We start from the raw sequence: 25,138 nt of genomic DNA on the forward strand, positions 1-25,138 counted from the left end.
AAAATACCACTGAATTTATTCAAATAAAATTAGTAATGCCCTTTTTTTTTTTTTCGGACCTTTGTGTTGTTTATTTATATGCACTTACACACACGCAGCTCTGGAAAGAAAATCCTTGTGCAAACAGGAGAGACAGTGCATGACTGTGGCTACAAGCGCAGTTGCTGGAATAAGACCCACCTCTGCCTCTTGGTGGTTGTGTGGTCTTGAGCAAGTTACCTAACCTTTCTGAAGCGTGTACATGTCCTCATCTATAAATGTGCTAATGATAGTTTCTACTTTGTTAGAGTTGTTGAAAGGATCAAATGAGTGAAAATATGAAAACCATTTAGAACTGTTCAGCCCACCTAAGTGTTAACCAATGTTTTCTCCCCAGATGAGCCTTAGAACCCTTCGTAAGGATTTATTGGTAGCTTGCCCTTTTAGTACTGCCCCTAAAGTGATCCCTGAGGTCACAGACAGGAGACTCTTATGGATAATTTGCTCGATGAAATTTAGCGTGAGGAATTTCTTGAATGAGCAGCTGTGGAGAATTCCTCTCCTTGAAGATGCAGGTCTAGTTCACACTAGAACACACCCCAGATCTAGGTGTGTTCTGGGCTTCATTAAAGTAGCAGAGAAGAGTGTTCAGAGCCTGTCTTGGGAGAACAAGTTCACAGTGACTACCCCCTGACTCCTTGGTTCACCTTGCTAAATTATCTTGGCAAAGTTAAGACCTGTCTGTACTCATCTGACTCAGCTTGCGTGCACGCTGCGGGCAGAGTTCAGTCATCTGACTCAGCTTGCGTGCACGCTGCGGGCAGAGTTCAGGTCCCGCCTCGGAGGCAGGGAGTTCCTCAAGCCCGGACCTACACAGTTGCCTTTTGGGCAGCCAATGCAGATTTTCCCATTTATTTTCATGATTACTTTAATTGTTAATTAGGTATTAGGATTCATCTTTGACTCTCCCTTCCTGTGTTTCACCATTTATAAAGCAAATTCTTTCTCCGTACTGGTTTTCTTGAAGTAGGGCAGAGTTGATCAAATTGAAATTGTTCTGAAATTCAAATGATGTGTTAAGAATAGCTCTTTATATATATTTTCCATCAGTGTATTAATGAGTATTTCATAGACCATCTAGTTGTTCAGTTAAAGGTATATTCATTGATACTGTTTTTGAGTCTCCAGTAGCTGCTACTCAGACCCCAGGAAGTAACCAGTCCATCCATGTTGTATTGTTTGGATCCTTAATTCCATCTAAGTATTTTATCTACTGAAAGGAAGTATGCAAGTACTCTCTAAGAATATGAAATTAAGTTTCAGTCCATAGGATTTCTACTGCATGTTCGATGTTGTAGAAAATCCTCAAGGAATTGGTATTTAAAGGGGGCAAGATGTGTATTTGGCTGACTGCAATAGAACACAGAAAGTGATGAGTGACACACAGTGCTTTAGGGACATAGAAGGGGGTGGGAATAAAATGAAGCCCTCATGAGGGACATGGCATTTCATCACAATCTTAAATAATAATATGTTAACAGAAATAGGAGCATCCCATGTATAACTGAAAAACATCAACAGGCTGACAGAGGAATTGTGAAAAGAGTGTTGAATTGCTTCTGGGGCATAGTACCTAAGGCATTTGACTACTAACCAGAAGTCTGCTGGTTCAAACCTACCAGGCACTCCCTGGAAGGAAGATTGGGCAGTCTACTTCCATAGAGATACCGCCTCAGAAAACCAAGGAGGGATTGCTATGAGTTGAATTGACTTGATGGTGGTGAATTTGGTTTTTTTTTTTTTTTTTTTTTTGCTTTATAGAAGAATTACTTGGTGGTCTCCCTCCCTCCCCATTTTATATCAGTATTTACTTTTGAAGATTTCTTGTCTCCCACCTCTATTCCTTTTTCTGCCAGCAGAGTAAAGTCAGGTAGAGACACTGTCAGTTTTAGGGATGGTGTTGATATAGACTTCTTCAGGACTAGTTAGTGCTTAACAGTGTGTATTAGACATTGACTAAGATTCTTCTGATAATTTTTCAGTTCTGGATGTACTAGTTCATAGAAAGCTTTTTTTTTTTTTTTTAACTGCTGTTTTTGTCATCACAGTTAGATCTAGATTGCCACTACCTCAGAGGAACCAGGCACACATAGAGTCACCCTACCCTGGACCAGTTTGCGAAGTGGACGTGCTCATGCTAGTAACTAAATAGGGTGTGTAGCCATCTTCATTCATGTATTTCAGGGTTTTTGTTTTCACATGGGACAGTGCGGCTGTGACCTCTATTTTGGCTTACCCTGGGAGAGAATTCAGATCCCTCACATTAGTGAGCAGTGGCTGTATACCTCAGGAGGCACTGTGGAGGACACTGATGAAAACTGAAGTAAGCCCACTGTTACCAAGTTGATTCTAACTCGTAGTGCCCCTCTAGGACAGAATAGAACTGCCCCATGGGGTTGCCCCAAGGCTATAAGTCTTTATGGAAGCAGATGGCCTCATCTGTCTTTCATGGAGCCCCTGGTGGTTTCAAACTGTTGATCATTACTAGCAGCCAAGCACTTTAAACACTTGGCCACTGGGGCTCCTAAATTAAGTAACCAAAGCAAAAACCCACTGCCATTGAGTTGATTCCAAGTCATAGCGACCTCCCTTGGGTTTCCAAGGCTGTAAATCTTTACAGAAGTAGATTGCCTAATTTTCCTCCTGCAGAGCAGCTGGTGCATTTGAACTGCTGACCTTCTGGTTAGCAGCCAAATGCAGTACCCATTATACCACAGGAGCTCCTTAAATTTTCTTCTTATGTTGCTCTCTGGTTTTCTGTGGTGGTGACAACATGAGCAGCCAGGGCTGTGGAACTCCTTACTCCCCCCATAGCCGGTCTCTTCTACTTTTATCTGGACTTTCACGTCTGATTCATTTGAAGAAAGAGTTCCACTGCTTGATGTGTATGCATACATAAACTCCATACATACGTACATAAATAAGGTAAAAATTGAAAAACACTTCTTTGAGTAATGAAGTAATGAGATTGATCTTAAAATCCCTTGAACATCTCAAAATGCAGGGTGTTGATCTAAGCTACAATATCTGTTTAAAACATGGATGTTAGACATTAGAAAAACAGCATTTTTTACTATCATTCATGAAGTCAGTTTTCAAAAACCAAATAATGGGTCTGTTTGTTTAAATTGCATTATTTGTAATGTATACCCATTCTCACTTATCGCTTATGTGTTCCTGTATGTAGATTATCAAGGTTTTGACTTGGTTCTATTATTTACTCACTCTCTTTCTCTGCCTTCTTTAGAATTTTATCTGTTAGCAGGTAGAATATGTATTCTTAAAGAGACAATCTTTTTGTTAATTTTAAGGCATATGTCTTAGGCTACCAAGCCAAGCACACTTGAGTATCTTGAATTAAATATTTAGTGCTGCATTGACTGTTTCCTCTCTGACTTCCATTAAGAACTCCAGAAATAATTCTTCTCTAAGAAGCCTTTTGTTTGTTTTGTGCCAGTAGACAGACTGGTATGAAATGAGCCATCCCCTGTCTTTAGGGTGTGGTAAGCTTTTCTAGGGAACCACCAGGACACAGTAGTTAAAGCATTTGGCTGTCAACCAAAAGGTCAGCAGTTTGAGTCCTTTAGCCATCCATGTGGGAAAGATGTGGCAGTCTGCTTCCATAAAGATAAAGCCTTGGCGATTCTGTGGAGCATTTTTCCTGTGTCCCATAGGGTCATCATGAGTCAGAATCAACTCGGTGCAGCACCTAGGGCATTTGACTGCTAACCAGAAGTTTGGTGGTTGAAACCCATCAGCTGCTCTGCAGAAGGAAGATGAGGCAACCTATTTCCATAAAGATTTACTGCCTTAGAAACCCAGTGGGGGTCACTGTGAGTCAGAATCAACTCAATGGCAGTGGGTTTTTTTTTAGGTTTGGTTTTGGTTTTGTTTTTTTAAGCTTTTCCTAGTAACTTCTCTAACTTTAGCGTAAGTCGTTTTTGGTGTGATGTTAACAAGTTTCTGTCATTGCAGGCAACACTTGCTTTGTTCCCAGATGTCTGACAGTACTTCTGTTTTGAGGATAGTGAGAACTTTTTGATTGATGGTATGGAATAAGAAATGTTAGTAGTGTGCAGAGATTATAAAGCTCTTTACAAAGGCATATGGTCTTGTTTGACCAGGGCACAGAGAACTAAGCTGGAATTCATAACCTAATTTTTCTTCTTCCCTTGGTGTATTTGACTAGCATAGACTAATGCTTCACCATATTATCAATTTTAAGTTTTTAACACAGTTCATAATTTTTTAAAATTTTATGCAGAAAAATTGACTTTCAGTGTGTATCCTTTTGAATTTTGACAGATACACGTAATCCTGTATCTACCACACACTCAAGATACAGGGAAGTTTCGTCACCCTGATGAGTCAACCCTCCACACTTTTTGTTTCTGTCATTTTTCTTTTTCCAGACTTAACGATTACATCATGTAAGGAAAATTATAGTGTGTAGCTTTTTGAGTCTGCCTTTGTTCACGTATGTCTTATAAAGCATCGTTTGAGACTCATCCATGTTATTACATGTATCGTCCCTTCTTATTGTGGCAGTAGTATTCCATTGTATGGATACTATAGTTTATTTATCTATTCAGCAGTTGACAGACATTTGTATTATGTTTCGTTTGAGACAGTTATGCATGAAGCCGCTATAAATATTCACATAAAGAATTTTGTAGAAATGTAAGTTTTTGTTTCTCTCAAATAAATAAGACATTTTGCATTTTTACTAGAGGTACATGAGAGTTCCAACTAATCCACTTCCTCAGCACCAATTATTATTATTATTATCTTTTTTTAGAAGCCATAATACACAATTGGATCTCCACATGAAAAAGAATGAAGTTGGGCCCATACCTTTCATAAAATGTAGAAATATTAATTTAAAATAGATCAAGGAACTAAAAATAAAAACTTAAATCACAAACTCTTAGAAGAAAACTTAGGGGTAGAGCATCAGCTTTGTTCTTGAGAGTGGTTTATTAGATGTGACACCAGGAGAACAAGCAACAAAAGAAGAAAAAAAACAGATAAATTGGATTTTATCAGAATTTAAAACTTTTGTGCACCAAAGAAGTTTATCAACAAAATGAAGAGGCAGCCTACAGAGTGGGAGTAAATATTTGGTAACCACGTGTCTGATAAGGGTTTAATATGCTGAATATACAAAGAACTCCTGCAGCTCTACAGCAGAGACAAACAGCCCAATTTTAAAATATGCAAAGGACTGGAGTAGATATCTCCCCAAAGAAGATACACAAGTGGCCCATTGAGCACATAAGAAAGATACTCAGTGTTACTAGTTAGAAACAAACAAGCCAACCAACTCACTGCCGTGGAGTTGATTCTGACTCACTGGGACCCTGTAATACAGAATAGAACTGCCCCATTGGGTTTCCAAGGTTGAAATCTTTACAAAAGCAGACTGCCTCCTCTTTCTTCCATAGAGCGTTTAGAGGGTTCAAACCACCAACCTTTTGGTTAGCAGCCAAATGCTTTTAATCACTGCACCACCAGAGCTTCTTCCTTAGTTATTAGTGGAATGCATATCAAAACCACATTGAGATAGCACTTCATCCCCACTAGGATAGCTGTTATTAGAAAAATGGAAAAGAAGTGTTAGCAAAGATGTGGAAAAATTGGGACTTGTGTGCATTGTTGGTGGTAACATGAAATGGTGCAGCTGCTGCAGAAAATTAAGGTAAACATAGAATTAGCATATGACCTAGCTAATCCATTCCTAAACATAATCAAACGACTTGAAAGCAGATACTCAAACAGATACTTGTACACTAGTGCTCTTTGCAGCACTGTTCCGCATAGCCAAAAGGGGAAACAACACAAGGGTCTGTCAGCAGATGAATGAATGCATAAAATGTGGTGTATACAGAGGAATACTGTTCAGTTATAAGAAGGAATGCAGTTCTAATACATGATGTTAGGTACACGTGAATGAACTTGGAAAAACATTGCACTAAGTGAACTAATCCTACTTCCGTAGTGATACTGCCTCGGAAACCCAAGGAGGGGTCGCTATGAGTCGGGGCCAACTCGACGGCAAACAACAACAACAGCAAAAGTGAACTAAGTCAGATAGAAAAGGACAGATACTGTATGATCCCACTTAGATGAAATACCCGGAATATGCCAATGCATAGAGACAAAGATTTATTTTATTAGTGGTACCATCCTCGGAAGGAAGGTTGGGCAATCTGCTTCCATAGTGATACTGCCTTGGCAACCCAAGGAGGGGTCACTACGAGTCGGGTCCGACTCGATGGCACACAACAACAACAACAACAACAACAACAACCAGAAACTGGGGGAGGGAGAGAGGAGTTCCTGCCTAAGGGATACTAAGTTTCTGTTTAAGATAATGAAAATATTTGGAAATACCTAATGGTGGTAGTTACACAAGTGGTAAATGTAATTAGAGTCATTGAATTCTATGGTTAAAGTGGCAAATTTTTTATTACATGTTTTACCACAATAGAAATCTTTAACCCTCTCACCCAAAGCCATTCTAATACATACATAGTGGTGGTATCTCGTGGTTTCAATTTTATTTCTTCACTGACTAATAATGGTGAGCATCTTCTCTTGTCTTACTGGCCATCATACATCTTCTTTGGTAAAATGTCGACTCAGATGTTCTGTCCTTTTTAAATTGTATTGTTTTGCTTTCTACTTTCACTTTTGAGAATTCTGTATGAATTTTGGTGACAAGTCCTCCTCAAGCAGGTATATATTCTACCAGCCTATGATTTGTCTTTTCTCTGAACAGTATCTTTCAAAGACTAGAAATTATTTTGATTTGTCACTTTTTTCTTTTACGGATCTCGGTTTTGATATTTATTTAGGAACTCTTTGTGTAACCCATGATCTATACTCTCCCTGCCTCCATGTTTTCTTCTAGAAGTTTTATAGTGTTGGGTTTTATGTTTAGATCTGTGACTCATTTTGAATTAATTTTTGTTTATGGTGCAAGGCACTAATCAATCAATGTTCACTGTTTATGCACGAGTATAAAATTATTCCAGTACTATTTGTCAAAAAGAGAATCCTTTCTCCATTGAGTTTGTCAACTGTAGCACACCAACAAGTGATTTTTAAACTATTGGTGGTGCTGACCCTTTCACCGACAACGTCCCCCTTATTTACTACCAGTAAGAATTTAATAATAGATAGTGGAAATTTAATGAATTGAAATAAAAATGATAAAATTGTCAAACTTTTGAACTCCTCCTCTCTTGCGAGATGACCGAACGTCTACAGAGATGTGTGAGTATCTTCCTCTCCCGCTCCTGTTGTGCTTCTGAGCTGCAGCCTTGTAACTGGGGCAGCCTTGACCTGTCCCCATTCCTTTCCCCTCTAGGTGTCTGCCCTGTGGTGGTCTGACAATTACCATCTGAAACATAGAAGCCCTAACTGCATATTATTAAAGCCACACTTTTTCCTTTATAAATGGATTCAGTGTTGAAATGATAGTTTTAAAGCATCAAAGCTTTTTTTTTTAGACTGCAGAATTTTGCTGAAAATGACCATGGCCATTCCTCATGCCTAGAAGGGTGTTTAAAATAAGGCAGTACAGCTAGGCAGTTGAAGTGTGAAGGAGAAATTGCCCTGCTGTCTGGAGGAGAAAAATTTGTACAGCAGAGTTTGAATGTACCTCATGTATCTTGCCATTTTAGACAAGAGTCGGGCCCTTTGTTCCTTTTGTATATTGTCCTAGGTTATATCACATCTTCTTAGAAACTATAAAATACTCTAAGAAGACATGGAGAATGTTTAGAATTGTGTTTTGAATGCAAAGGTAGAGTTTGGAGAAACATTTTTGAAAACCTGTTTCTAAATCTGCTTGTCCTGATACTGTTTTTAAAACATATCACCAAGCCAGAGCTTATGTTTCCATTGATTTTTCTCACTTATTTTAAGGTCTCAGCCTAGGTGTTACTTCTGAGAAACCTTTGCTGGCCTTTTTTTCCTGACTTCTCATTTGGGTTTAGGTCTCCCATTCTCTACCGCCGTCCTCCCCACACTGCGTTATATTTAGTTTCTGAGGAGGGAGGCAGATGACAGACAAATAAACAAGTGAACTAGGGGATTTCAGATAACTAAATTAAGACAGGGTGAAGTGATCGTGACGGGGCTCAGAACACCAGAAACCAAACTCACTGTCATAAGTTGATTCTGGTTCTTAGTATCCCTGGGGGACAGGATAGAACTGCCCAATAGGGTTTCCAAGGCTGCAACTCTTTACAGAAGCAAATTGCCTCATCTTTCTCCCATGGAGCAGCTGGTGGGTTTGAACCACTGACCTTTTGGTTAGCAGCCAGATGCTTAAACCACCACGCCACCAGAGTTCCTGGCCGGCCTAAATGCAAGTAATTTGTTTCTGATCATTAACTGTTTCTTTTTGTAATATAAATTAGAATGGGTTCACAGTTAGCCCTGTAAATGCCACTTTAGTTCACATGCATGCCGTATGCTTGCCTGGTGGGGAAAGCAAGAGTGCATATAGAGGCAGCTCCCTGGAAGTTGTACATAGGAGCATGTTAGAAGCGTGTTAGGAGTATGTAATGCATCTGTCATGTTTCTGGTAACAGGAAGATGGCTGAGAATGGTTATGCCATATGATCTTTAAGTTTTCTTTCTGTTTTGATTCCTCTATTTTAAGTGACTACAGAAGTTGAAATGAGCAGAAATGTCTGTCTGCTGCTCTTACTCTTCTCTCCTCAACTGCCAATCAGGTGCCTCCTTATCATCTAGGCTGCTCGCCTCGGCACTGAGGAGAGGACAGTGCACTGAGTCTGCAAGGAGGGTGTCCTGATGACTGTAATGTGTCATATTCTCATGCAATTGCGTGGAAACACATCTTACCCACTTAATGCTTTTCTTTCTCCTGATACTTAATTTCTTTATATTGAGTCCACTCCTCATTTATCAACTATCTTGTTGTACAACATTTTGCATTTACAAGAGGAGTAAAACATTTACTATCACATTAACATACACCTGACAGTAGTAAACACTGAGGTGCAAGACAAGAGTAACACTGGTTGTGATGGTTAAAGTTTGTGTGTCAACTTGTACTAGCCATGATTCTCAGTGGTTTAGCAGTTATATGATGTTATAATTTGGCAGTTAGGTAGTCATCCTCGATTTTTTGATAAGATGCAGCCATCTTCTGTTTTTTGCATAGAACAGTTTTCACAGAATGACCTATTCTTTAGAACTAACCATGTTGATAAGTGAGGAGTGGGTGTACTCTTTTCTGGCCCTATTCTTAAAGCTTTTACTGCTATAGATTTATCTTGTCAATTAGTAAATATATGGAATTGTGCTAAGAATTTTACATTGTTTTCTTGCTGTTTAACTTGAGTATATTTTTATCTTGAATATCAGCTAGATTTTATATTGTTTTTTGAATAGCTGTTGATTTACTTTTGTAGATAATACGCAAAATAGAAATGAGAAGGAAGGCTCAAAGTCTGTTAACTGTTTACTTAGATGCTAGATAAATAAGCATCTATAATCCCTCCTTCATGATACAGCACTTTCTTGCACCTTGTTTTCCCCCTGCTTGAATGGTCACAGAGCAAGTGCTGTGGTCTGTCTTCCTATCCACAGTAAACTTTATTCTCTCTTCTGATCTCTTGCCCATTTCATACATCCAACAGTTACAGCTTTTGCCTTAAAAAGATTATATTGTTGTTGTTATGTGCTGTCGAGTCAGACCTGACTCATAGCGACCCCTTCTTGGGTTTCCGAGGCAGTATCATTACGGAAGTAGATTGCCATCTTCCTTCCGAGGAGTGGCTGGTGGGTTTGAACCTCCAGCCTTCTGGTTAGCAGTCAAGTGCCTTAGGCACTATGCTACCAGATTATATAGCCTTTCGTAAAGCACCTAGGCCTACGAATTGGTAGTAGCATTGCTATTTTTAGACTAAAGTAATCTAAAACAATTCAGACAGTGAATAAAGTGATCACTAGCAAGGTCTTTAGAACTATTTTAGGACGGTCAACTGTGAGGTTAATCAGGTTGTTGTTGCAGTTCCCTGTCCCACAAGAAGTTAATAGAAAGGTTGTGTCTTGTTTAGATCCGAAGGTTGCGGAAGGGTGGATTAACATGGTGGGACCTTTGTGCTTCTGCAGGGCAGTCAAATCATGGAAGTCTTTTGAGGTTTAAAAAAATTAGCAGTTCAGGCCTTAGAAAGAAATTGTGTAAGTTCCTGTTACCTTGATTTATAGACCTTTACTCACTCCTAGGGAAGGAAGTAATTTTACATTTATGGCTATGACTCTAAATCCTAGCCCAGCTTAAAGTGTGATTGTCAGTCTAATATAAATGCAATTATGAAGCAGAGAAATTCCCATAAACTAGATAACTTGTGAATCACTGAACACGGAACGTTAATTTTTTGTTAGTTTTGCATCTTTTGTCAGTGAATCAATAGTTCTTAAGTGCTTTCTTATCCCAAGCACTGTTCTAGGTACATAGAAGATGAAAGTAAAACACTGAGGACTTGCCTCCAAAGAGCTTATGTTTGAGAGGGGAGGTGGTTAGAAAGACAGTTACAGATGCATTTTGTTAAGTCCTATGTTGGCAGTAAGCATAAGGTGCAGTGGGGGTTTTGAAGGAGAAACACCAAAATGTGTCTGAAGCAATCAGAGAAAGCTCTAGAGAAGGGTTGCACTCAGTGTAGCTTTTAACAGAGGAGTAGGCATTTTCCAAGGTCAAGGAGATTGGGTTGAGCATTCCAGAGCGTTGGCAGCAGAGACCTGGAGCGAGAGAATGCAGGCCTGCCTTCTCCCCTAGCAAGAAGGATCCCGGTGTGTTGGACAATTTCTGCGACAGTCTAACCCTTCAGGGAGGATGGTTAGCACACAGAGCTGGTGAGACCAGGATCGGGCTTTTTCTCTCCACCCGCCCACGCCAGTGAATGTGTTTCGTGATGACCACATTCCTGTAGCAGTCAGTACCTGTAATCCCTATCTGTAACCTTGCCTGCCAGCTCACAGATGTGGCTTTAGATGCATCCCCACATCTAAAGGGCGAGGGAGTGTGAATGTTTCTGTATATGTCCTTGACCACAATTGAAAAATGACTCAGAGATGGTCTTCTGATGATGACTTATTAGTGTAATTTCTATGTAGGAAGATTGTTCTTTTTTTAAAATGGGTCCAGTAGATTTTCAACTCTTAATTGTGTAACATTTTATCTTGTGCTCTGTTACAGAAAGGATATGACAGAAATAATAATCAGTCTCAGCAGAACTGGTCTTTTTTTCATGGCTCCAGATTATCAAAGTTCACTGACCTAATATATTTGGCATATGTGTTTAAGAATCAGAACTCAGGTTTTCCAGAAAACTTTTACAATGGTTATAAATCTTCCTATGCCTTTTTGTCAAGAGGAAGTTCATAAAGTATGACTTTAAAAATGAGCAAACTTTGGGATGCTCATAAAATATGCTGAATATGTTATTTTATTCCTATTTATTGGTGAATTCAGACTTTCTATTACGTTCTTAGTGTTTATACCCCAGATTACTCATGTAGAAGATGTGTGTGGACTGGCATCAAAATCTAGTGTATAATCATTAATGTCTTCTGAAGACTAGATTTGTAGAAACAAGGTCTCTTAATTGCTCCAACTGAGGTGTAAAGATGAATTTTAAAAACTTGAGGCCGAGTTTCATGGCTTTGATAGCTCTTTTGTAATGAGCAGGTTCTTTGGATCTTTTTCCCCCAGCTTCAATCAGCTCCACCCCCACTGGAACCAATTTGGTGTCAGTGGGGGTCATCATTTTTTAATAGTGCTCTGTCAGTCCACCACTTCCCCTGACACAAGAGGAGCAGACACATGAAATGCTTTTTGAATGTAGGTTGCAGACAAATCCAATCAAGAAATTATTTTCAAGTAAATTTTGTTTCTTTCCTTCTGAAATTCCTACCAGTGTTGCCTGCATCCTCACTCGTAGGTCCATGAGAAGAAAGTTTTAGAAGGAAACTTGGAATGAATGTTTGCATTTGTGGATTATTAGACCACAAGTAGAGCAGACAGCAGCATGCACACTGAACTACAACTTCAAGCCATATAGCATAACTCTGCATTGCTGGGAACCAAGCCAGCTCTACATTGCTGCATGGCCATATTGGGCATTGCAGAGCAAATGTCTGTAAGGGAGAGCCATGACAACATGCTTTTTAAATAGTTGCTTTGTCCAAAGTCAAGAGGCTTTTTGAAAAAAAACAAAACAAAAAAACACATATGCCATATAGAAACAAATGCTGGTAATAAATCGATCTGTTTATCCACACCTGTAAATATAGATTGTAACATCCTCTTTAAAACAAGGGACAATGATGTAATTAATGAGTACCATGTAAGTTTCCATCTGCTTAGTCAAATATTTTTAGATTCTTAGTGCATTGACCCTGGCTGTTTACAAATCTTTTTTTGAGTGTCTTGCCCTTTTTGGTTTGGTGGTGGTGGTTGTTATGTGCCATCGAGTCGGACCCGACTCATAGCACCCCTCCTTGGGTTTCCGAGGCAGTATCACTACAGAAGTAGATTGCCCCATCTTCCTTCCGAGGAGTAGCTGGTAGGTTTGAACTGCCAGCCTTCTGGTTAGTAGTCAAATGCTTTAGGCACTATGCTATGAGAGCTCCTTTTGGTTTGGTGGTAAATGAAAATCAATGCCTTTAACTACAGGTATGCATTAACTACAGGTATGGTCAGCAGTATCCAACCATACATGTTTGTGGTCCCATAAGTTTTTTTTGTTGTTGTTTGTTTTTTAAAGAGGAAAACAGCTCTCTTTTTGTGTATTTGTTGTTGTTATGTGCTGTTGAGTTGGACCCAACTCATAGTGACCCTTCCTTGGGTTTCCAAGGTGGTATCAATACGGAAGTAGATTGCCCAACTTTCCTTCCAAGGAGTACCTGGTGATTTTGAACTGCCAGCCTTCTGGTTAGCAGTCAAGTTCTTTAGGTACTGCGCTACCAGAGCTTTTTTGTATTACTTCCCTCTAAATGGTTTTAAAGACCCCAAACCCCAGAGTGAACAAGCAGCAGGGCTCCAAGACACATCCCATTCCTCATAGCACCTGCTCCTACACCTTTTCCTCCTCCTCCTCCTGCCTTCATTCACCCTCCCAGCAGCCATGCCCCCTTTCAGTCCCAGTGCTGGGCAGCACCTGTCATGGTTCCTCCAATCCTGTTGGGGGCGCTGGCAGCACTCTTGGTCTTCCAGCTCTGGGGAGCCATCATGGCAGCTATTGCACAGGATCAGGAAGTGGCTGCACCAACAGGGTGCCACTGCCAGCTGGGTTCCCAGCACCCGCAACCTGCTCCTTGCTCTGTCCTCGTGGCCACCTCTCATCTGTGTGCACCCAGACGTGCACAGAGATCTATCCCAGCTATAGGCGCAGGCTCCACCCAGCCCAGCTGCATACTCAGCTAGCCCAGCCTCCTGTATCCAGTGGATACAGCTCTTGGTCTTTGTCCGCCAGGTTCCCATAAGGATTTAATAATAATAGGCTTTACGGGGATTTAACTACGGATTTTACGGGGACTGCCTGTATGTAACATGGTGTTTGCACAACGTCCAAATTGCATAACGCCTTATTTAACAGACGGTATTGTGGACGTTAAGTGGCACAAACCTACACTTTCTTTCCTATGAAGAGCCACTTCCTGCATAGTGGCTAGTGGGTTCAAACCACTGGTCTGTTGGTTAGTAGCCGAATGCCTTAACCATTGTGGCACCAGAGCTCCTTTAATAGACTGTGGCACATCTGAGGTATGTCCACTTCTGGTTGCCATCTTTTAAAAATTGCCAGTGGTACACTAAGGATGAGTGGTTCACCCGGGACTGGGAGATAGCCAACAAGGGGATGGAATGTCTGTAAAGAATTTTAAAAACATAGAAATCAGTAAAAGTCAGTCTGCTTTTTTTTATTACCACCATGCATCAGCAATTCTAAATACTGGTAGTGTATTTTCCCTATACAACAGCGTTTAAATATACGAACTTGAGGGTCATCTGGGCCTGCCCTGGGTAAGCTGGTGAGAAGCATGTTAATCAATTTATCCAGAGGAGAATAACAAGATTGATGAAGAATCTAGAAACCAGGGTCCCTGAGAGATGAAAGAACAGATGGTTAATATCAGTCAGAGAAGGAAAGATTAATAAGTTCCAAGTTTAGCATGTCTTGTAAGGTTGGTCTGGTTTTAACAAATTCCCTTGGTTTCTGCTTATCTGCAAATCTCCTAATTTCCCCATCATATTTGAGGGACAATTTTGCCAGGTATATAATTCTTGGTTGAAAATTCTTCTCTTTCAGGGTTTTATATATACCATCCCATTGCCTTCTCGCTTGCATGGTTTCTGCTGAGAAATCAGAGCTTATTCTTACTGGCTGTCCTTTGTACGTAACTTTTTGTTTTTCCCATGCGGCTTTCAGGATTCTGTCTTTGTCTTTGGTTTTGATGAGTTTGATGATGATGTGTCTTGGTGATTTTCTTTTGGGGTCTATCCTGTTTGGGGTTCGATGGACTTCCTGGATGGAGATATTCTCATCTTTCATCATTTCAGGGAAGTTCTCCTCCAGCAAATCTTGGACAATTTTCTCAGTGGTTTTGTTTTTCTCTTCCTGTTCTGGAATTCCAATGGCACGTAAGTTATTCCTTTTGATGGTATCCCACATGAACCTTAGGCTTTCTTCATTTTGTTTTGATTTTTTTTCTGATTGATCCTTTTGCAAAGAAGTATTCAGGTATTTTTCTTCCATCTCATTAATTCTGTCTTCCATCGCTTCAATTCTTCTCCTTTGCCCTTCCAATGTGTTCTCTATTTCTGACAATTTAGTATTAATCTTTTGGATTTCTATCTGTAGATTTAGAATAAATTCTAATTTTTCGTTTAATTTGTCATTTTGTTCTTGTATTTTCTTCCAAAATTCTTGTAAGTTTTTTTCTTTGTTTTCTTTGGTCTGTCTCTCAATCCTTTGAAGATACCTAAAGATAATTCTTTTGAATTCCTTATCAGAGAGTTTCAATGCTGCTTCTTCCTCAGGGATGTGTTCTGTGTCTGTATCCTGCTCCCTTGTTTCTACCACTTTATCCTGCTTCTTTGTGTGGACTGTGATGGTCTCTTGTTTCCGAGGCATCGTGATGTTGTTGTATTTAGATCTCTGTTAACTGTTTGTGAAGAGCAGCCAAGGGTGGTTCAGTCTCTTCTTGGTGGTTTTTTATCGTTGGCCCATTGGTGGAGAAGGAGGAAGTGGCTCTCGCTCAGTAAGTGAAGTCGCAGGAGGTGTGGGTGTAGTTGTGTCTTATGAGGACTGTTGTTGTCTCCCACTCAGTTAGATACAAATTACAATTGAATAACCATCAAAAAACTAAAAGCCCATGGACGAAAAACACCCCATGTAATCAGTCACACAGGAGCAGTAACCAAAAACAGAGAAAAGGATAAAAAAGAAGAAAATAACAATCAAACCTGCAATATCTGGGGATAGGGCACTAAGAAGAAAAAAAAAAGTAGGAAGGAGAATAATAAATGAAGAAAAAAGCAGGAAAAACAAGGAATGGGGTTAGTCACAAGAAAAAAAAAAAGGGGGGAAAAGAAAAGAAGAAAAAATAAAGAAAAAAAAAAACTCCTTAAATTGTGTGTGTGTGTGGGGGGTGTGGGCAGAATTTCAACCAGGCACAGGGATAAGAAAAAATGCTGAAAACTAGGACCTGGTAGGGGAAAATTAAGAATAATAATAAAAAGGACAAAAAGTATTAATAATATTATTTGTTTTGAAATGGACAAATACAAGCAAACTAATCACCGGGAAAAAGAAAGCAAAAAAGAAAAGAAAAAATCAGTGGATACTGAGTAGGACACCCCGGCTCAGTCTGAGCACACAGACTGTGATGGAGTTCCTGTGGGCCCAGAAGGTAGGTGGGAGTGGGGCTGGCCACACCTCTGTTCACCAAGCAGGTATAGGGTATAGTAACAAGAAGAATGTCGTACCTTTTCAGTCTTGGAGGCCCCGAGTGTCCTTGGGGTTGCTGGAAAGCAGAACGTGTTCTTAAGCCCCAGAAATCTGCAAGAGCGCTGTCTCTTTAAATATCCAAAATAGTAAAGCTGCTTTTTAAACCTACAAAATGGCGGCACCCTCTGGACCAGCTAAGTCCACAATTCAGCCCACCTTTTTCTTCACTTTTTCTGTTTGTTCCCCAGCCACCATGCACAGTCCCGGCAGTCCCTGGCTAGCAGGGTGATTTTTAGGTTAATTTTTAGGTCCTACCACCACTTGGGAATGTCCAAGCCATTTGTACTGTCAGGGGTGTTCAGGTCCCTGCCAGACCGCAGCTCCCTACATCTCCATTTTTGGTATTTTCACGCAAATTCTTCTGCTAGTTGGGGTTTAGTCTACTTCTGTATCCTTCCCTTCAAGGCTCAGTGGTCCAAGATTATCTTCTGTGTCAGTGTCAATTGGTTTCCCTTTTCTTTGTTGAGGGTCTGTGCAGTCCTTCTTCCTAGTCTGGCATCTTGCCGTAACTCCCTTAAGTTTGTATATTTAAAGGCTGTTGTATAGGGAAAAACGTTAAACTTTATGTATGTAATACCAGATGCCATACCTGGGTAGAAGTATAGGAAAATAAGATTTAGCTTATTATAAGCAAAAAACTTTTAAATTGTTAGACCTATCTGTGGAATGGGCTTTTTTCCCAAATTAGTTCCCTTTTGCTTAAGGATCTATAAAACCAAAACTCACTGCTGTCGAGTTGAATCCGACTTAGAGCAACTCCTCCTTGGGTTTCCAAGGCTGTATCACTTCGGAAGTAGATTGCCCAACCTTCCTTCCAAGGAGTAGCTGGTGGGTTTGAATCACCTGTTTGAGCCACCAGAATTCCTAAGGCTGTTAATCTTTATGGGAGCAGACTGCCCCATCTTTCTCCCATGAAGTGGCTGGGGGGTTAGACCTTTTGGTTAGTAGCTGACTGCTGTAACCACTGCACTACCAGAGCCTGGAGATATATAGATATATAGATATAGATATATATATATATATATATATATATATATATATATATATATATATATGAAGCAATAAGAAATCTATCAGGGATGTGTAAAAGGACACTGCAAATTGGCTAAAGAATTGGACAAGGTGACCTCCTGGGCCCTCCCAGTGAGATCACAGTGCCCCATTATCAGACATCCTCCTTGTCTAGTCCCATGACACTAGAAAAGACCTGTCATCTTGTTCATGCTTTTATTCAGTGATGGAGTGAAAAATGTAAGTTAGTTCATAATGTTATCAAATATTTGAGAAGTTTGAGGTTGTATTTGTTCTGGGCATTCATATCTCAGGTTACATGTCATTCCATTGGTCAGGTCTGCCCTAACCACCCAAATTAATTTAGCCTTTTCTGGTGGCGTAGTGCCTAAGGCATTTTGACTGCTACCAGAAGATTGGTGGTTGCCAATGAGGCAAGGAGGCCGCATCTTCCAACCTTCTCTAACCGCATAAGAGAAAGACAGAGTCACCATCAGTAACCCAAGGCCTATTCCTGCAAGGCCAGTCATGCTTCCTTCCTCCAGGCCTTTCACCAACCATTCCTCCCGCAACACCCACCGCTTCTCTGCTAGGTTCAATAATTCGCTGTAGTGGCCACAGAACTCACAGATTGTGGGTTTATTAGGGAAGCACCAGGCTACAATTCAAATTCAGAAACTACACTCAGTCTCTCTCAGCCCTCCGTCTCTCCTCCAACTGTCTCTCTCAGCCACTCTCCCAGCAATGAGTGTCTCTTGGTGTCTCTCTCAGCAATGCATGTCTCTCGGTGTGTCTTTCTCAGCAGCACATGTCTCTCAGGAGTGCGTTTCTCTCAGCAGCATGTCTTTCTCAGCCAGCAGTCAGACGACTTCTGCCTCTAGAAGAGATCCTTTTGAGCCTGGCAGAGTGGCCAAACTAATCAATCATAACATCAGATTTATAAGCACCTGAGAGAGAACGAACTTCCCAGAACATTGCTTTGTGCCACTCACAACAAAAATACCCCAGGTGGATAACTTTAACAATCAGAAGCTCCTCATTTGCTCACGACAAATTCCACTACAGAGTTTACAAAGACTTATGGCTAGAAAAGCCATACCAGGTAATTTACTGCACCACAGCAGTTCAAACCCACCAGCCACTCTGCAGAAGGAAGACTGGGTAATCTACTTCCATAAAGATTTACCACTTTGGAAACCCAAAGGGGGTGACTATGAGTTGGAATCAACAGGATGGCAATGAGTTTGTTTTGTTGTTTCCTGTCACCCTTTATCTTATTATTCTATTTTCTTGATTTCTTTAACTGAAATTATCTTGTTTATAACTCATTTGTCCTAAGTCTTCCTCCGTATTCAAACACATATTCCTGAGCTCAGAGCTCATATCTTTTTGTACCACTGAATCGCAAGTGTTTAGAATGATGGCTGCCTTTTAGTGCGTGCTCAGAAAACCTATGTTGAATGAATGAGTGATGGAGTACTAGTTGAGATCTTCTCTTAGGTACTGACCAAATCATTTACAGAATTTACTGTTGGTCTCTTCCTGTGTTATTGTCTTGCCTTTACCCCATAATTCATGTCTGTGTTTAGACTTAGGTGGCTAGATGTTCTAGGAAAACATAATAAAATGTATAAAGGTCCAAATCTTTATTCTAGATGATGAGAGGTGAGGTTTTTTATTTTGTCTTTTTTATATGTAGCTAAAGAGGCTAGTAGAATAGAATAGCTTGATGGAAATGGAATCAGTGGTCAAAGGCAGTGTACATTTTGAAGATTTATTAGTTACTATATTTCCTTCCAGAAGCACTGGAAGGAAATAAGAGTGTATGTAAAAATAATCTTGCACCTTTATCTCTGTTACCTTTTCTATGAAAGATCTTCCAGTTTGAGAGAGAAAAAGTCATGTTACCTTTTAATTTTACTGCTTTTTTTTTTTTTGACATTTAGTATTTTTATATACAGGTATTCCTCATTTTATTGCACTTCGTAGATACTGTGTTTCTCACAAATGCAGGTGTGTGGCACCTTGCTTCAAGCAAGTCTGTTGGCACCATTTTTCCAACTGCATATGCTATGTCTGTGTCACATTTGGTAATTCTCATAGTGCTGTTTTTCATAATGTTGTTGCACACTTAATAGACTGTGGAGTAGTGTAAACATGTTTGATATGCACTGAGAAACCAAACACTCACGTGACTCACTTTGCTGCGATGCTCACTTCCTTCTGGTTATCGGGACCTGAACCTGTAGTATCCCTAAGGCACGGCTGTGGTCACATCAGCTCATCTTTATCTCAATGCCTACCTCTCCCACTCCCCTTTTTATTCTTCTGATTCTTTCTTGGATTTACTTTTAATAATCAGCGCTAATTCATGTGGAACTTGATTTGATTTGCAGTGTGAGATAGATTAATTTTTTTTTTTTTTTTTTAATATGTAGACAGTTTTTCCAGAGACACATGAAAAACCCTCTCCCTTCCAAAGTTTAAATGTCACCTTTATCACATCCTAGATGGTTTCTGGGTTTTCTGTTATTTTATTGATTCATGTGTCTTTTTTTCCAGTACTGTTTCTTTATTATTTTAGCCTTATGTATTTCAACACTATAAGTTGAAATCCTCCCATATCACTTTCTTTTTCAAAATTTGTTAGCTTTTTTACACCCACCACCACCACCACCACAGGAGTTCAGTACTTATATTTTAGGAATCTGTGGCATGGGGATAATGTGAATTGACTTCAAGATCTTGAAATTTTATATGATATTTTACATGTGTATGCCTTGCTCTATTTCTCTGCAGGTGAGATGCATGTCTTTAATCAGATTTTCTAAGGGACACTTAAAACAATTAGGAAACTGAATAAGAGAGTTATTCTGTCAACATTAAAGAATTTTCCAATTGAGAGATTAGTCTGTGGAGGATAATAATGCCCTTTGTAATATTTTGTCTCCCCCATCCGGGGACATGCTGGTGTCTCTTGATTTATTCAAGATTCCTTTTATGCCCAACAGTAAATTTTTGTTATTTTCTTCATATAAATCCTAGACATTTCTTAGTAATAAAATTTCCTGGTGTTTTATGTTTTCCAATGAGCCTGCCAGAGTCCTGGTGGTACAGTGGTTAAGCACTCAGCTGCTGTCTAGAAGGTTGGCTAGTCAAATCAGCCAGCTGCTCCAAGAGAAAAAGATGAGGCATTCTGCTTCTGTGAAGATTTACAGCCTTGGAAACCCTATGGGGCAGTTCTACTCTGTCTTATGGGGTCAATATGAGTTGAAATCAACTTGATGGCTGTGGGTTTGGTCTTTGATAATGGACCTGCAAGCCAACTTTCATTTAAAAAAAAAAAGAAAAATGGAGGTTGGAAGGAATATACAGAATATTTTGGATAATCAATGAAGTTTAAACAGCCCCTCGTCATCTCATGGTTGTTTGTAAATTCCCTAAGCATATGAATAATTAAGAAAATAAGTAAGTACAAAATCGCTATGAAAGTATGTTGTTAATTTTATTGTCAAAGTACTATAAAATACATTATTGTTGGTCCTCCATATGCACGGGTTCTACATTCTTGATTCAACCAACCGCTGATTAAAAACACTGGGGGCCGGGCATTTGCATTGTATTAAGTATTATAAAGTAATCTAGAGGTGATTTAAAGTATACAAGAGGATGTGCATAAGTAACACACAAGTACCATGCCATTTTATATAAGGGATTTGAGTGTCCACAGATTTTTGTATCCACTGGGGGTCCTGGAACCAGTCCCTCCGGATACTGAGGGATGACTGTGTGAAAAGCCTGACTCTGGGATCTGTCTTAAGCATCATTCTTTTCCTTGTGGCTTTTGGGATCTTTTACAGACTTAAATGTTCTAAAACAACATTTTTATAATTTATCTTGGTGAAGCATGACCATATCAAATAACACTTGAACTATACATTGCATAATTTTGAACATTTTCATATAAGAAAGCACTGAAGAAATAGCGATTGTTTTTAATGGGAAAGCTCCAGACCACATTTGCTTATTTCCCATGCTCTAGCTTTTCTGATGTCCCAACCTTTAACTGTAGAGGTCAGAATGACATCTTAGGGCTCTAGATTTGAATCTCATATTATTGAAATGGATGTTACTCAGTTTATTCAAAAAAATTAGTTCTATTTTCTTTTTGTAGATTAATATAAAATATATCACTTTTTCACATTTAACATCATACTCATTTTTAACTTGTTATTTTGAAATTGCAGACTTGAAAAAAAGTTGCAAAAATAGTGTAACGAATTTTCATTTACCCTTAAGCCAGATTCCTCATATGCACACATCTTGCCACATGCGGTTTATCATCATCTCTCACTGGTTTTTAGTGTTTGCGAATAAGTTTGTACACCTGATGCACCATACCTCTAAGTGCTTCAGTGTGTGTTTCTTAAAAACAAGAACATTTGTCAAAACCAAGAAATACACATTGATAAAATAATACTGTTTAATCTGCAGGTGTTTAGATTTTATCACTCTCTCAATTTCCTTTCTAGAAAGAAGAAACACCCCCCCCCCATTTCATCTACAAACCAATTTCAGAATCATACGTTCCATTTGGTTGTCTTATCTCTTTTGTCCTTTAATCTGAAACAGTTCCTTCATCTGTCTTTGTCTCTCATGGTCTTCACATTTTGAAGCGTATAGTGCAGTTTTGTTTTTTCCAATTGTCATTTTCTGTAATTTCTTTATATATGTATTTTTTTATTGTGGTGAAAACATATACATGACATTTGCCAATGTAACAACATCCACATTTACAGCTCAGGGACATTGATTACATTTTTCATGTTGTGTCACCATTATTGCTATCCTTTTCCAAAATATTCTACCACATATAGCATAAACTCAATGCCCCACAAGGAAAAGCGTCCCTCTTTCCCTTCCTTCCTACCCCTGGTAACCACTAACAATTCCTCTTACCCCTGTGTGGTGGTTATGTTTGTGTGTCAACTTGGCTGGGCCTGGTTGAGTGGCTGGGCAGCTGGTGGTAGTTACTCCCCATGATGAGACTGGCAATCAACTCCATGGTGGGATCTACCACAAGCAGCTAAGTAGCTGGTTTGGTTATGTGGTCTGCGTCCTGCACATAAGAAGCAGTTTTGGGAATGGTCTCTAGCTTATGACATGCTTGGACCCTGCATGTAGTAGCCGTGTCGTTGTTCAGCAGCCTGCCATGCTCTGCCGACTTTGGAACTTACAATGGACTTAAATTAACGGCCTGCCATGTGGTTTGGTAACATCGGGACTGTGCCTTTCCACTTGTCAACCTCGGGTTTGTCAGCCTCAGCAGCCAGCAGCTGTCTGAGTGAACAAACACCTCTAGCTTTAGAGAGCTGGGAGTAGGAGGCAGAGCTGGACCCCAAGTTTGAGAGGCTTTCACCCAGCCCCTAGAGCCTGGCGCTTTGAACTTGGACTTAAAGCCTCCCGAACTGTAAGAGAATAAATTTCTCATTTGTGGTATGTCCCTGTCAGAGCAGCACTAGGTAAGTGGAACATCCTGGTAACCACTAATAAACATACGTGTGTATGTGTGTGTGTTTGTGTCTGTCTGTCTGTCTCTTTGTTTTTTCAACTTATCTAGAAATTTTCCCTCCCTCACCCCTCCCTTCCCTAGTAACCAACAAAGAAAGCTTCTTTCTATGTGTAAACTTTTCTTTGACTTTTTACAGTAGTGGACTAATACAGTTTTTGTCCTTCTGTGATTGACTTATTTCACTCAGCAAAATGTCCTCCAAGGAGCTCTGGTAGCACAATGCCTAAGGTGCTTGACTGCTAACCAGAAGGGTGACGGTTCAAACCCACCGGCCACTCCTTGGAAGGAAGATGGGGCAGTCTACTTCCATAATGATACTGCCTCAGAAACCCAAGGAGGGGTCACTATGAGTTGAGTCCGACTCGATGGCACATAACAACAACAACAACAGTGTCCTCCAAGTTTAGCCATATTATGCAGTGTTTTGCAGATTCTGCATTATTCTTTAGGGTTGCATAGTATTCTGTGGTATGTATGTACATTACCACATTTGCTTATTTCCCATGCTCTAGCTTTTCTGATGTCCCAACCTTTAACTGTAGAAGTCAGAATGACATTTTAGGGCTCTAGATTTGAATCTCATATTATTGAAATGGATGTTACTCAGTTTTTCAAAAAATTAGTTCTATTTTCTTTTTGTAGATTAATATAAAATACATCAATTTTTCACATTTAATATCATACTCATTCAGTATGATATCAGTTTGTCCATTCCTCAGTTGATGGATGCTTAGGTTGTTTCCATCTCTTTGCTACTATGAATAGTGCAGCAATGAACATGGGTGTGCATATATCTGTTCGTCTCCTGGACCTCACCTCTTTAGGATATATACCTAGTAATGGAATTGCTGCGTCATATGGTATTTCTATTTCCAACTTTTTGAGGATAGGACAGTTTGTGTGTGTGTGTGTGTGTGTGTGTGTGTTTGTGGAATACCTCTGAATTTGAATTTGTCTGGTAATTCCTCAACATTAGATTTAAACTGTGTTGTGATCATATCAGGAGACACATGATGTCTGTTTTCCCTTTGCTGATGATGACAGGAACTGTGAACACTTGTTTAAGGTGGTAATGAATAACAGTCAAAGCTTAGCACAGTTCCTGCCACAGTAGATAATAGATAATGTTTGGCTGATTGATTTGGTTGGTTGGTTTATCGGTTGCTTGGTTGGTTGAATAAATGAGTGTATTGTCCATTTATAGAAATTTACCTATTTCAGATTTTCAGTCTTTTGGTTTTATTTTGCGCTTGACACACGTTAAAGATCACTTCTTGCTCACTTATGAACTTAGTATACGTTTAGCGTAGTTCTCTAAACATGGTTCTCGGAGACTGATGGATCCAGGCATATCACTGATAAGTTCATTATTTCATTGCTTCACTCGTCAGCTTGATTTTGCCTTTTCTTTTCCCAAACTTGTTATTCTTAAATGACCTGAAATGTGGCACCAGTGACTCTGTTCTAATAATAGCAATGATACTAGTAATAATTCCTCATATTATGATTTTACCTTTTTGTAATGTCACTTCAACATTTTGGAGGAGTTTCTAAGTTTTTATTTCTGTGTTATAGTTTGTGGAACTGAGGCTTAGAGAGTTCAGATGCCCACTATTATAAAGCTGCCAGTGGAGGAGCTAGCTCTAGAATTTGAGCTGTCAGACTCCTCACTCAGTACGTTCACTCTCAAAGCATCTGCCATGTGGCTGTAGTATTGGTGCCTTTCTACCAGGAATGTATTTGTAATACTGTAAAGAGAAAATATCTTACATCACTTTGTTCTACCAAGCCCGATTTCATGTTTAACTAATTGCACCATCATATTTTGAAACTTCCCCCCTGCCAATATATCTTTTTTTATATTCTCTTAACAGTTGTTCTTTTTTCTCTGGCACCAACTATTGATGATACACAGAAAGCTTTGGGGACATAAAGGATGATTTATTTTTTTCAAAGGAAAACTCTCTTTCTGTTTTTCTCCCTTTACCTTTGTCTTTCAGTTATACCTGCCGCCACTTGCGGAGATATGTTTATGTGTTGGACAAACTGTATTTCCCCCACTCTCACTGTTCTACGCTTCAACATTGCTTCTCGACCCTCAGTGACAATGGAGAGGAACTCTTGTCTTTAACTTGCTCTCACATTCTCAGATCCTATGCTTCCAGGTTATTAACTCTGCTGTCCATTTACTGCATGCTGCATGCTGGGTATGACTGATGATGACTGCATGTTTTAATGGGACATGTGTCACTTAAATGGCTAAAGAGAAATTTTATATTTGAAATAATTCTTATAATAATGACTGGGATTTGTCTCCTTACAAATGTTATCTTAAGTTCTTCATATTATGTTTCATGGGAGAGTGGAAGGCTTTCAGCCTCATAGTTGTCATGTTAATTTGCTAGAACTTTTCTGTGTTTTGTTCCATTTGGAAATTTTTTGACTTAATTTGTAGTCGTTGCTGTGG

The 25,138-nt window shown here is 39.5% G+C and overlaps 1 protein-coding gene across 1 annotated transcript in view; it reads left to right on the forward strand.

Moving 5' to 3' along the window:
* DYM (dymeclin) overlaps positions 1 to 25,138 on the forward strand; it is a 490,131-nt gene that overhangs the window by 228,771 nt on the left and 236,222 nt on the right. The window contains exon 13 of the mRNA XM_042781387.1: positions 24,672 to 24,836. Coding sequence (XP_042637321.1) covers positions 24,672 to 24,836 — 165 coding nt within the window. The remainder of the gene's footprint in view (positions 1 to 24,671; positions 24,837 to 25,138) is intronic.

The sequence above is a fragment of the Orycteropus afer genome, unplaced genomic scaffold (assembly GCF_000298275.1).
Source record: "Orycteropus afer afer isolate SDZICR_OR568_19922 unplaced genomic scaffold, OryAfe1.0 scaffold00113, whole genome shotgun sequence".
Taxonomy (NCBI): Eukaryota; Metazoa; Chordata; class Mammalia; order Tubulidentata; family Orycteropodidae; genus Orycteropus; species Orycteropus afer.